The sequence below is a fragment of the Chlamydotis macqueenii genome, chromosome 20, assembly GCF_036417535.1.
Source record: "Chlamydotis macqueenii isolate bChlMac1 chromosome 20, bChlMac1.mat, whole genome shotgun sequence".
NCBI classification, from domain to species: Eukaryota; Metazoa; Chordata; class Aves; order Otidiformes; family Otididae; genus Chlamydotis; species Chlamydotis macqueenii.
Genome location: NC_141575.1, coordinates 7,184,267 through 7,197,711, shown reverse-complemented (window position 1 = coordinate 7,197,711; position 13,445 = coordinate 7,184,267). Strand labels below are relative to the sequence as shown.

The 13,445-nt window shown below is 50.7% G+C and overlaps 1 protein-coding gene across 1 annotated transcript in view; it reads left to right on the top strand.

Annotated features, from left to right (window-relative positions):
* The window catches only part of LOC104482988 (uncharacterized), a 156,036-nt gene that overhangs the window by 112,239 nt on the left and 30,352 nt on the right, over positions 1–13,445 (top strand). Inside the window, exons 33-37 of the mRNA XM_086763516.1 lie at positions 333–386; positions 2,860–2,913; positions 4,409–4,462; positions 5,224–5,277; positions 6,736–6,843. Of these exons, the coding sequence (XP_086619642.1) occupies positions 333–386; positions 2,860–2,913; positions 4,409–4,462; positions 5,224–5,277; positions 6,736–6,843 (324 nt within the window). The remainder of the gene's footprint in view (positions 1–332; positions 387–2,859; positions 2,914–4,408; positions 4,463–5,223; positions 5,278–6,735; positions 6,844–13,445) is intronic.

Sequence of the window (13,445 nt, the reverse complement as noted above, 5' to 3'; positions counted from 1 at the left end):
AGAGAGGTCATCTCCTGCTCTCTGTGTCTGTGGGGACTGACCTGGACTGCGAAGGGAGGGGTTAAATTAGGTATTTTCAAGTTGCCAACTGCAGTTATTTTAGGTGGGAGTCAGAAAGATGAAAGGCCTTCTGAGCTGCTGTTTGCCTCTTAAGGTGCATCAGCACTCTAGCTGCTGGCCTCTCCATCTAACTGGCCAACTCTTGCAATACTGCATAGCTCCACTGTGAGGTGGGAGGGGAACTGGTGTTTTATCTTACAGGCCACGGAAGTGATGGCCCTTCAGAAATGAAAACAGTCGCATGAAAAGAGCCTTGTGTCTCTCTTTTTCAGGGTCCACAAGGACCACAGGGGCCACCTGGGCCTTTGGGAGAAATTGGGCATAAGGTAGGTCTGATCTTTGCTCCCATGTGTTTTCCACTTGCATTGAGAGTGGCAGGACTGAGGGAGGAGTAAATGTGCAGAGGCGCCTCCTTCCACACCCAGGGGTACAGGCAGGAAGGATTTCCCTCAAGTCTGAAAGTCAACTTCCAAAGCAAACAGGAAAAATCAGAAATTTGAGCATCACAATCACAGAAATTTTTCATCACAGCCCATAGACACCTGGTTGGTAGATGCGCAGACCCATCTTCACAACAGAAGAAACATTGCAAATCTGACCACAACAAGCACATCTCAGGCACGGCTCTGCAGCCACACCAGGGACCACCTTTCTGCACCAGGATGAGGAGTCAGGGACCAAACACAGTAACAATTCAATCTGAAAACTGGTCTTTTCCTTCCCTCTCACTGGTGTCCTTGCTGACAAGACACAGTTTTGTCAGCCAGCCTGGATTGCTATGGCAGTCCCATCACAAGACACTGCAGCAGCAGAGGAAGCTCAGAGAAGTGCCGCCGCTGCTGCTGACTGTGGTTTTTTGGGTTGCCGTTGCCATGAAGCAGTGGCACAAACACACCATAACCAAAGCGGCAGCAGCTGCCAAACAGTGCCCCGATGGAGTGCAGGAGATGCCTCCATGGTTCCTCCCTAACTTGTCTGCAGTCTTGGCTTGATTTCCCTGCTCTTGAAGCGTTGTAGTCTTGCCTGTTTACACCAGATACGCCAGTTCACCTTGGGTAGCTCCTTTCCGTAGGTCCGGAGCTGTAACATAGACACGGTGTTTCTCTTGGTTCTGAAAACAGCGGCAAAGGTGGCTTTTAACGCAGCCTGCTGCAAAGTGTATGAGTCATGAAAGTTTCCATTCTCATGGCTGCTAGGCTGGATGGAGTGAGCTCTCAGCGTGGTAAACCACACTGGGGAGCTGGAAAGCTGCTGCCGAGCCACTCTGGACATTGCCAACCAAGCAAGTACAGAGCTTTATTCAAATCTGTGACTCTTCCAGGAGCCTTTCTCTGCACTGGCATCTCTGGAGAAACCAAAGCAGGGTTTTTGCTTTCATTGGAGCTTGGATTTTCTCATTGCGTGACTTGACCATTTATTCATAAACCCGACATGCGCCCTGCTCCCTCCCCTGCTTGAATCCATTTCAGCAAGCCGGGAACTGGCTTTATTCCCCGGGCAGCCGAGCGCTCCCTGGATTATATGCTCTTTTTGCCTGTATTCCTCACTGCAAAGAGAAGGGAGATTGTTGTCCGGAAAACAGATCTCATAAGTAAATAAACCACTCAAATCCTTTAAAGACAAGCTTTGCTGTCCCATCTTTGGGCTTGTTTTATGGATTCTCATTCCCCATGCTTCCCAGAGGTACTAGCAAATGTGCCAAGATTGAAGCTCCCCGTTGATCTTGGCGCTGAAGGTACCTAATTAAAGTGACCCCTCTGTCGCAAGGCTGCACGTGGCAGCTAGACAGTTTGCAGGGTCGTTCTCTTATCTTCCCTCTCTCTATCCTTGCTCCCATAGTTTTCCAGGTCAGGTGCTCAGTTTTGGCTCTCTGAGGGATGCCAAGCCCCTCTACCAGGGTCCGTGCTCAGACAGATATGGCCATGTTTTCTCACCTGCCAGCTGCTTCCTTTCAGCTGGTACAGCCCAGCGACAGCCCTGGATTTCTGGATTTCTGGTCCCAGCCCAGTTGTTGTCACTGGGATGTCTGCTGGCCCATTACAGCCAGAGAAAGTGGGTGATGGGTGTCGAGGCTGGTGTGGCCAAAGTCTGTGCTGGAGGGTTTGGTGTGACCTCGCTGTTCCTTTAGCTGGCCCGGAGCTGGCAGCATCGTTGTGCCCCTGCCTCTGCGGGAGCGTGGGGCCAGCGGCTCAGCTTGAGGCTGTGTCCTCTGGGGCAGCTGCTCCTGCAATTCACCGCGCGTGCAAACCCTGAGGCTGCGTTAACGCTTACCGTGAACCGAAACCAGACTGGTGGCGTGGAAGCTGTGCTCACACCAGCAGTAACTGAGAAATGTGGTTGTGGGGAGCAGGGAGCCAGAGCACAGCTGAGTGTTTGTTATCCGCTCTACCAGCTGAGCTGCTGGACCCTTGTGAAAAGCTTTCAAGTCTAATTCTGGACCTTTTCCCTTCCTTCCCAACTACTCCCAGTGCTGCTCCCCAGCATAGTTACTAACTGTAGAAAGCAGAGGGGATGGAAGGAGTTGGAGGTGCTTGGCAGAGGAGGCTGGGGGCTGCCTCAGGGCTGGGGAGAGAGGAGGCGTGAGAAGAGCTGAGCCCTCCCAGGAGCCAGGCACAAGGGGGTCCTGAGCCCCTTTGATGCTGCGTACCCTGAGCCAGCTCCGGGGAGGTAATTACATTGCAACCAGGGCTCCGCTGTCCCGGGAGGGCTCTGCTAAAGGAATTAAGTCTTTGATCTTGCTTTCTACTTGGCTACAATGGGTTTTTTCTTTTTTTTTTCTTTTTTTTTTTTTCCTCCCAGGGACCGCCTGGCTCAATAGGACAACCTGGCCTTGCAGGTGAACCTGGCATGAAGGTAAGAAAAAAACCCTTATTGTGATTTCTCTGTCAGACCAGGGAGATGATAGCAATTTCTGTGGGTAACATTGTAGGTTCACCCTCCAGCAGCCAAAGCAAACAACATATTGAACAAAGGATAAAGTTTAAATAACAAAATGTGGTTAAATTTAAGCCTTTGATTACAAGTGGCCATCGGTGCTGTGGAGAAGCACCATCCCCAGGGATGTTCCTTCTCAAGAACTGCCAAGGGCCTTGGGAATGAAACTGAACTCTTTTGCAGACCCAAAATCTGAGTGGAGAGAGCAAGCCTTGAGCCCCAGAGATGCAGGCATCTTCTAATTTGAAACAAGAAGAATCTTAGGAAGGTCTCAAACTTAAAAATACCATCAGAAGAGGTCCTGCCGCAGTTTCTAAGCCTCAGCAGTGTGGAGACTGAACTCCTCTGATAGTTATGGGGGAAGGGTGGCCTGCACCAGAGCCATGAATGCACTTTCTTGTCCACATGGAAAGGCCTATAAAAACTGTCTCTTTGTTTGAATAAGACCCCTGTGCTGAGCAGCTCAGAGGGGTTTTTATTTTATCTTAACCCCCTTTCCGCTTGGTTTGAAGGTTCACTCCTGTGTGAAGAGCTTTTGAACAGGCTCTATGTGGGGATTAAATGCAATTTCCTCTTTGCTGTTCTTCACTCCCCAGCCCCATCCTTTGCCATGTTTTCCTTGGCAAATCTTCTGACACTTCACTGGAGCTACCATGTCTTTGGCGTCCTGATACTGTACGAATGTTTCAGGTCCCATGCTCCTGGCTGCCCTCCTCGGGAACAGGACACGATGATTTACACAAACGCTCCTTTACCTGCTGTCAGTGCAACACATCCTTGCTGGGTAGTCAGAGAGCGAGAGTCCCGTGCCGCTCCTTCTCCAAAGCTGGGAGGTGCTGGGACAGGCTGGGGTTGCTCTGGGCAGTCATCACTTGCAGGCCAGTTTGCTGTGGGATGAGATATATGGACAGGTCAAACCTTCCTCTTCTGCCTCTGTATTTCCTGAGCTCTCTTCCTTGCAAAGCAGTTAGTTTGGATGGGTACACGTGGGAGGTTGCTGCCCTATGGCCATTATACCCTCAGTGCAACTTCACAGCCTGTCACCGAGATCCATTTTTTTGCCAGCTTCACGCACCTTCAGTTGATTTATTTTGGTGCTATCAAAGATTTGGGTTCTTCTCCACCTCAGTCGTGCTGGGGCTCAAAGAGCTGTCGACTTTCTTGTGCTGCAGGCAGCACAAACGGCTCCTCGATCCCTGTCCTGTTGAGCATCATTGCAACAGAGCCTGTGAGGTGTGTGCTGGCCCTCCGTGAGCAGAGACACTGGTGATGCCAACCTTGCAAAGTGAAGTGAAGGTGTTTGTGTGGGAAAAGGAAAGAAAAAGTCAAAATGAGGGGTGCAATGGGAAGTGCTTCATGCTCGCTTGCCGTCAGTAAACAGCTCATCTCCATGTCTGTGGTTCCTTCTTTTTAGGGTGATCCGGGTCAGTTGGGAGTCCCTGGAGAGCAAGGCCTCATTGGCCAAAGAGTGAGTATGGTCACCTTCTGGTTGGGCTTCTGTGCCGTAGTGGTTCCATAGAGATTCTGTTCACCCACAGCCCGGGGGACAGACCCTGCCCTGGGCATTCCGTAACCCTTACGACCCTTGTTTCTTCTGTGAGTGGTGGCAACACCTTCCTTACAGAGCCTGGCAGCTTGAGCTCGGCAGCCTACGTGGGCCCCTCCGAGGCCTACAGTGCCGCTTTGCGAAGTGCTGCGACGGCCTCGCCGATGAAAAGGGGCAGTGTGGGAACAGACCCGGCCTGTTCTGGGAGGGTGCCGTGCGCGCCGGGCAGGGGGACGCAGGAGCAGAAGGCGGGCGTTAAGCAGGGAAACACTGGCTGCACTATGGATGCGTGGGAGGGAGCCAGGGATCGGATGAATGCACGGATTGAAGGCGGCAGAGGCTCTTGTCCCTTCTCAGGACTAAGGTCAGTTGTTGGAGCAGGACGGGGAAGCCCCATGTTAAATGAATACAGACCGAGCCCCTTTTTCAACACGAGGAAGGAGGTCTTCCCACAGGCCAGCAGCGGGGTCTGTGGAGGAGAAACTGTGGCTCAGAATAAAGCAAAAGTTTGAATTCCTGCTCTTGCTCCAGGAAGAGCTTGTTCAGCATGAGGGTATGAGATAGGACACGTGTCAAAGTGCAGGGCTGGGCTCCTGTCACTGCTGCCATGAGGCAGCTGCAGAAAGCATGGGAAAAAAAGTATGTTTAGGCACAGCCTCATGGTGCTTGCTTTTGTCTTGCAGGGAGAATCGGGGCTGGAAGGGGACAGCGGGCCACCCGGGCCGGACGGTGCCAAGGTAAAGCACACTCTCATGACATGTTTCAGCTCTCGCACGCATCTCTGTGCGCTCAGCCCCCGTGGTTCCCAGGGGCAGGGTGAAGCCAAAGGGGTTATTGGGTCCTCTGTGCAATGAGCCTCTGCCCTGCTCCCTCTGAGGATTTTCTTTCTGCAAGCACACGTAATGGTCTCCTCCTGTTTCACTCCTCTGCCCACGTTTTTGGCGTCCGATCAGATCTCCAGAAAGGTCAAGTTCTTCAAAGTCTAGTTTCCAACAATTTGTCTGTTTTATTTGAGACTTTACAGATTAAATTTCCAACTAACCAGGAATTCCTGGGCCTGGCAGGGGAAATCGGGAATTGTCCATCACTTTTCCCTGCACCGCTGACCAGAACATTGTTTGCAAGTGAAGAAACCAGATCGCCTTGGCAAAGCCCCAGGTGCTCGCTCAGGGCTTGCACTATCTAGCTGCTGTGAGTTTGCTACCTTGCCGTTGGAACAGGACGCTGATTTCTGTCCCTGCACAGCCAGCCTTTCCAAAAAGGCCAACAGTTTTGTTCCGTGGAAAGAAAAAGCAGCCGGTCCCACAACAATGCAGTTTATTGCTTCGTTCCAGTTAAATTATTTGCCATGTGTCTCTACTTCTGCTTATCTCTGAATGCTGGGCCAGAAGACTCTTCCTTAAAGACAGTCAGGACTTCTGTATTCTCTTGCCACCACTAACTGTCCCCAAGAGCTCTTGAACCAGACCAGATCTTTCAACCTGAATGTGTCTCTGGGCAGCGGGAGAGATTTTTTAACCAGGGATGTTGCTGTGCTCTCGCTAACACAGGTGCAAGTGGAAAACAGCTCCGCAAGGTCGGTTGCACAAGTGTAGGTGCTGCTGTTGGTATAGAATTGGCCTTTTTGATTGTCTCCATAAAATTTTGTGCCATCAATCACAAGAACGGTGATTTGACATGATATCTACCGCTTGGATCACAAATCCTTCACAGGGGCAGGATGACACTGTTTCGCAGAGTGTTTATTTGAGCCCTGGGCTGATTCCCATTTGGCAGCAAGAGCCAAGCGCCTGCTCCAGACAAACCCATCCTATTAAAAGTCCTTCAGCATCCCGAGCTCAGGGCTTCTGGGTGAGGCAAGGATCTTTCAGATCTTGTCTGCCTGTCTCATTCACGTGGGAGGTTCAGGCCTTACTGCAGGAGAAGCAAAGGGATTCAGATTACCCTGTGTAATGGGGGAGTTCCTTCTTCTCCAGCCAGGAGACTGAAAAAAAAAAGAAACCTGGTTTTGCTCATTTTGTTAAATGTCAAGTGTATTATGACTCATCCTCATTCATCCTTTTGCTTGCAGGCTCTCTTCCTCTCAGACTCCTGAAATATTAATTATGTGGTGGGTTTTTTCCTTGCAAGAGCTGTGTACAGTGACCCATGTGTTGTGTGGGTATGAAAAGCTCCCACCTTCCTCTCTTCCACAGGGAGACAAAGGAGAGCAAGGCCTGGAAGGAGAGAAAGGAGAAAAAGGCAACGAAGGACTGAAGGGAAAAGAAGGGCCTCCTGGCTATCCCGGCATCACAGGTGTCCGAGTGAGTCTGCAAAACCAGCCCGCTTGCCCCCATAGCTGGTCCGTGGGTCCTGTAGGAACTAGCGCTGAGCTGCGAGCTGCACGGGCAGCCCTGCGCATGTCTCGGGTCACCAGGGTACTGGTATAGGCACAGCACAGCTCCTGCACTCCGTAGGGCCGCCTGCGCTCTGGCTTTCAAATCAGCAGTTGCATCTGGCCCCAAAAGGATCAGCAGAGCGCTGCGTGCTCCTGTCTAAATCCCTGCGTGTGAGATGACTTGAACCTTCTGGATGGCTGCAGCGCGAGCCCAGGGGTGCGGTACGTGCTCCCCAGCTCAGGCGTCGGGGCACGGCTGGCATCTGCCGAGCTCTGGGCTGCAGAGGGCAAACCGGCTCGTCTGAAGAGACGAGATCCTTTTGCAGCAAGAGGATAAAAGAAAGTTTGCAGTCTTGTGTCTGGGGAGGCTGGATTGCATTTAATCAATCACGATACACAGATGTGGATCACTTCTCTGGTCTGCCATAGGTTTTGGGACACTGTGCCTCTCTACTGCATCTGTAAAATGCTGGTAGCACCTCGTAGAGTATTAGAGAGGGATGTGCAGAGGACTGCAGGAGCTGAGTTTCCCCTGGCTCCCGCAGCCTTGGCCTGGAGTTTGGAAATGGCCAGCTTTTGCCTTCTCTCACTTCTGTTTGATGGTTGCTCGCTTGCTTCTGGATTTCCCTTAAGGTTTTCCCCTTAAATATAGAAAACAAATAGAAGAAATCAGCAGGAAATCATTCCTGAATCCTCAGTGAATATCCTAGGCATGTCTGGTTCGCTTGGAGGTCTGATCTCAGTGCCGTAGAAAGAAAAAAAGTGATTCTGGCTCTGTGATAAGAGCTGAGGGGCCAAAGGAGTCAGGCAGGGTCTGGCCTGGGGCTCATTTGCTGGTTCCAGATGAAGGATAGCTCTGCCCAGTGCCCCAGTGGGATGCTCTGCCAGACAAGTCAGGCCCTTCAGCTTGAAATATGGAGTTTAGCAGCTCAACAATGTGAGTTATTCATTGTAATTATTGTTGTGGATCAAAGTTGTCAGAAGCAAGGCTCTTTCTGCGAAGCGATAGCCTGGCTGAGCGGGATACAGCCAGCCTGGCCAGAGCGACCACACTCACCTGTAGCACAGGTCTCCTTCCTCGTGTGGGCGGAGAACACGCTGGCTCCCACCTCACATGTCTCCAAGAGGCACACATGCAGCCCCGGCGTGTCAGAAGGAACGAGTAGCCCGAGTTTGACCAGGTTTGATGGCCGCTCTGAAGTCCCTGCCCAGCGTGGGTGGGTGGGAGGCAGCAGGGCAGGCGGGTGCATCTGAGCGCTGGGTGGATGCTCTGTGTTGAAGCGTGTTGTTTTTCCCTTTGGTGACATTGTGGCTGACTAAAAGGAGGGCAGGGAGAAGGGTGTGAGGGGATGGAAGCAGCAAAGGGACTGGATTTGTGTTATTTTTGGGCTGAGGCTGGGATTTGAGCAGTGACTTGCCTAGAAAGTGGAAACATTGGCTTAATACCATGGTGCAGCACCATAAATGTGCAGAATAAGGCTGTAGTGCTGCCCCAAATAAGGCTGTCCCTGGCCACAGCCCCCTGAACCCACAGGGAGCCCTTTGCAGGATTGGGACCGTACCACGGGCGAGGGGTCGGCCCCAGTATCCCAGCTCCCTCCAGCTGCAGGCTGGCAGGGCTGGACAGCCTCCCGCAGCACCCAGCCCTCCGTGTGCTGTACTTCTGGCTGGTTCACGTGTTTATATTGTGCGTGTTTTAAGAACCAATAAAAATACTAAAATCATGCAAAAGCCATATTAAGTTAGAGAGTATGAAATATAGATTCTCTCAGACTCTATCCCTGCTGTTTGCCAGCATGTCCCTGGGAACATGATGCCATTTTCTGTTTTATTTAAAAAAGAGGAGTCAATAGAGCCAAGATTCCTGCTCATAATCACTCTTTTTTTTTTTTCTTTTTACTGCAAAGTGCTGTATTTCCATCTGCTGTTTTAATATGCTGCTTTGTGTATCCCTGTGTCTAAACTGAAGCAGACTTTGAGACCCACATAGGGTCCAGATAGCACTGCCTGCCCGGCCAAACACCTGGCCATTCCCTCATACGTAGCCTGGTGTTCCTGTACTCGCTGAGGTGATTTGAAGATGGAACTCCTCTGACAGAAGAACAAATAATTTTTCTCTTCTCATTTTTTCTTTGAGACTTTTAATCCTACCTTCCCGTGGAGAAAATGTACCAATATTAGTGGGATCTTCCTGAGATTTCTGCCAAGATAAAGTTTACAGCACAGAGACGCAAACACCTAGAGATAACTGCAAGCCCTTCCTCTTCAACTGAGGATTGGAAGCTGGAATATCAAGTCAACCCAACCTCTGCAAGACATCACAAAAGGCACAGCCCACCCAGTGCGTACAATGGACGGAGGTTTTTAAGGCTGCTGGACAAAGATAACAAAAATCTTGTCAGGGAAGAACCCTGAAGGTGTTCACCCAAAGGCAAATGCCAGGGTTGCACGGTGACAAACTGCTGTCCAGGATTTGCAGAGTGGCCTGGAAATTGCCTGGGGAAGGTGTGGAGGCACTTGCAGCGCAGGGAGGATGCGTGCTGGGTTTGGGTGGGCTGCAGGTGACCGTGTGGTCACACATTGCACACGCTGCATATGGTTTTAGTACATCTGATGTGATAGTGGTATGTTGTCCGATACTTAGTTTGGATGGTTTTAAAGAGAACTTCATCTTTAGCTGTTGCGTTTTCATTTGGTCTCTCCTGGTATGACACCCAGGAGTCCTTATGTCCATGCTTCACTGCATTCTTGCCTGGAATCCACTGACTTTTCCCTGGGTTACAGATGTTTGCTTCTGCTCCGATACTGTTGGGATATCCTGCTCAACTGCAAAGGGGCAGGGGAGCCATTGATGCTTCTGTGCTGTTAGAGGGAGACACGCACACAAGGATCTGTCTGGTTACCTGTGCCAACAAACACCTCTGTCTGGGAGTGTGTAGCTCATCTGCTTCAGGAGGAGATTCATATTAGCTTGAGGAAGCTGATGTCTGTCTGCAGCTCTGGACATAGAGACAAGCTTCTATGCCTTGACTTGGCCCTGTGTTGCCTGCTGTCTGCCTCAGCACTAGAGGGGACCCACAGAGACATGCCCTCCACAAACAGCAACAGCCGCTGGAAAAACCCTTTTCGTCACAAGTCTCTGCAGCTACACCACTTATTGAAGATTTCTCCTTAATACCAAGGACACGTTTAGTCTTAATCGTTATTTTGCTTATGTCTAAAGGAACGTGACATTTCAGTATCAAGTATTCTCTTGACAGATGTAGGAAATGAGGCACCTGATTGCTCTGAAATGATCTGCCTTTATTGCCGGTACATTTTCAGCCCATTTTGCACATACTGGCCTGGTGCTAGCAGCGCCCCGTGTAGCCGCAAAGCAGGTGGAAGCTGGGGAACTTGGCAGGGCACGTACAAGCTCGCACACCGCATGGCAACGGCCCAGCGCAAGGAATGGAAAGAGGTGAGCAGTTCTGCGGTCTGCGCTATCGTAGAGCTCCCTGGGAGACAGCAGATGAAGGGATGTGCTGGAGCACCTTCGCAGGAGCTGAAGCTGGAGGGAGCTTCAAGTGTCTGTGCTGCCCTTCTGGGTTGTGCAGAAGGGAGATGTTCACCCGACAATCAGTCCCCGCAGCAGGGACACGTCTGGCTTTACTGAGCAAGGTTTTATATTCCAGAAAGCCATCCCGATGCTGATACAGCATTGTCGGCTGAGCACAACCAAACTTCCCTGTGTGCTCAAGAACCGTTTTTCAAAGACCTTTAGTTTTAACTTGGCTCAGCCATTTTTAGTATTAACATATCTGAAAACCGGTTTCCACTGTGGTTTTAAATCTCAAACAAAAGCAGCAGGGAGGCCCCAGCCGAGTCTCCAGGGGTGGTTTGTACATGTTTCATAGCCAGTGGATTTCAGCAAACAAACCTGGCAACTGAGATGGTCCGTGAGTCTTGCAGCTGTGGCTGGCAGGACTCGAGGCAGCTGGAGCAGAGATACATGAATATCCTCTATCTTTTGGTCACTTTGTCCAAGTTCACGCTGCTCCGTTCAGTTCCAGTTCCTGCTCAGCAGAGGCACGGGCCAGTTGTCCCTCTGGTCCTAAGAGAGAACTCGGAGCACCTCAAACACTAACACACAGCTGAGTGCAAGATCCACTTGAGATTTCAAAAGTCACATCAGAGATGTCCGTCTTTCCTGAGCCCCCGTCTCACATGTTATCTCCTCCCATCTTCCTCTAATACAAACTTCTTGCCCTCTCCTGATCTTCACTCTCTTTTGGACTTGGCTTTTTGACCTCTGATTTGCTTTTTTGAGCAGTATGTGGCTGATAATCTCATTCCCTGGCAAAGCACCAGTTCGGGCATCTTTGTTCAGAGAGGCTGGCTGGAGACACGGATCCTGGGATCAACAGTGCGGGAAGTGGGAGCAGGAGTTGTCCGCTGGAGATCCAGACTTTCCATATGGGCAGGGCAGGCCAAGGATATGTCTCTGCAGATTTTGGGGAGATTAGGAGACACAACGGCCTGTCAAACCCCGGCAAGGCATCCATCAGCAATGCAAGTGTTGCGATGTATTTTGTCAAAATAAAACGCTAATTTATTTACTGACCTGTTGCTGTATGAGGGCATGGTGCCTCAGAGCCTGGAATATCTAAACAGCATTGCTGGAGAGTAATGTACATTTACAGAGGATCCAGCTGCCAGTCAATCCTGCTTTTTGCAACCTAGGATGATGAGACCGAATGTTGAAGTCACTGATGTGCATCCATCAACCTGGACACAGGCAAGTGGTCCCTGAGAGTAAAACTCCCAAAAGTGCTCCTCTCTGCTACTTCTCCTCTCAACCTACAGAAAATACAGCGTTTCAGCCCTTCCCTTGGAGGACAACCGATCTGCCGGTGGCTGTGTGAAAGGCCCAAGCCAGCTGGCAGGAGGGAGGTGGTGGGTTTCCAGCTGCTCTCCATAGCTGGTTTTCGTAATGTGCTGGTTGTCGTACAAGGCAGACATCTGATAGCGAGGTTTTTACAGTTCCAGGAAAGCAATTGGAGAGCCTGTAGGTAATGAAATACAACATGCTCCGAAACAAGAAAATCCCTAGTTGTTCAGCAAAACTGGGAGTCGAGTTCTTTTCTTTTTCCACTTCCTTTTTAACTTGAAATCCTGTCTGCAGTGTCAATCAAGCCACGTCAGGACTCGGAAAGCTTTGAGCCACATGCTCCAATGGTATAAATCGCCATAAACAATTACTTCAGAGAAGATCTGGCTGCATGTTCTGGCCCGGCTGCGTGGTGCAGATGTGCACCAGCAAACCAAAAGAGCTCTCAGGGCTGGTAAATCCTTTTGCTCTGATGCGACAAGGTCCAAACTCCTTTTATTTGATCTCCAGGAGGGCAGAGTGATGGAGCTGGGCTGGAGTGGAGATCTGAGAAGATTTTTTGAGGGAACTAATGGTGCTTTGAAAAGGATAAAGCCACTATCCAGCCCAGTACAGAGCACTGGGTGAACTTGCGGCTCTTGGCTCCATCGCTGTGCCCCAGAGCGGCAGCAGCTCCACGCGCAGCGTTGGATGGTGTCCTGAGAACGGCATCCTTCCCATCGTGTTCTTGTTTCTTCATCATCTACAGGCTACAGTCCTGAAGGAGAAGGAGGACTTGCTGGCCAGGAGGGACCTTCTGCTCTGAGCTAGCAACATCCCTCCAGAAACAGCCCGCTGTGGTGACGGCTGAGATTTGGGCTGAGTTCTGGGCTCTGTACTGCCAGGGTAGGGCAGGAGCTCGTTCTCATCCAACACACTGCTCTATTACAAAGTTGTCCAAACATCACTTACAGCAGAATTTGTCCCAGAGTGTTGGGGTTTTTTTTTGCTCTTTGTTCTTTTCTGTTTCCTGCCATTGAAAACACGAATCAAAGATTTTTCTGCAACAAAGCGCCTCGCTCTGCTGTCGCTGAATCCAGCCATTCACTCCAAACGCATGAGCTCAGCGACAGCTGGCAACGCCACATCACTTACATGGCATTCAGCTCCCTGGAAGCACGGAGGCTGCCGAAGGACAATCCTGGAGTCACTTCTGGTTTTAATCTCTGCTGTCCATGCAGGAATCTATGCCTTTTTTTTTTTTTTTTTTTTTTTGATAACGTGCTGAGCTGTTTTTTCCTGGAAAAGCTGGTTTTTGTGCCCTGGCCTATGGGCTGTCTGTGGAGCTCTTACTTGAAAGAAATTTCTTAAACTCCCTCAACTGCAGGGTGTGGGGTTATCTCCAACTGAGCAATGGAGAATACCGGGCTCAGTGTGCAGAAGAGGATTGTGACGGCCCCAGTCATGCGTCAGTGAGCCACTTACACCCTTAATCTAGGAAATTAGTGTCGTTAATCCTAATATTGCCCTTGAATAACATGTTGGCAGTAGAGGCACAAAGTAGTCAAGCAGCTTGCTCGGGGTCGTGCAGGAGGTGGGCCAGTGGCAGAGGAGGACCAAGGGCTGGGTCCAGGCTGTCTTGGCCCGATGTATCTTAGCAGATGTTTCCATGAGATGGC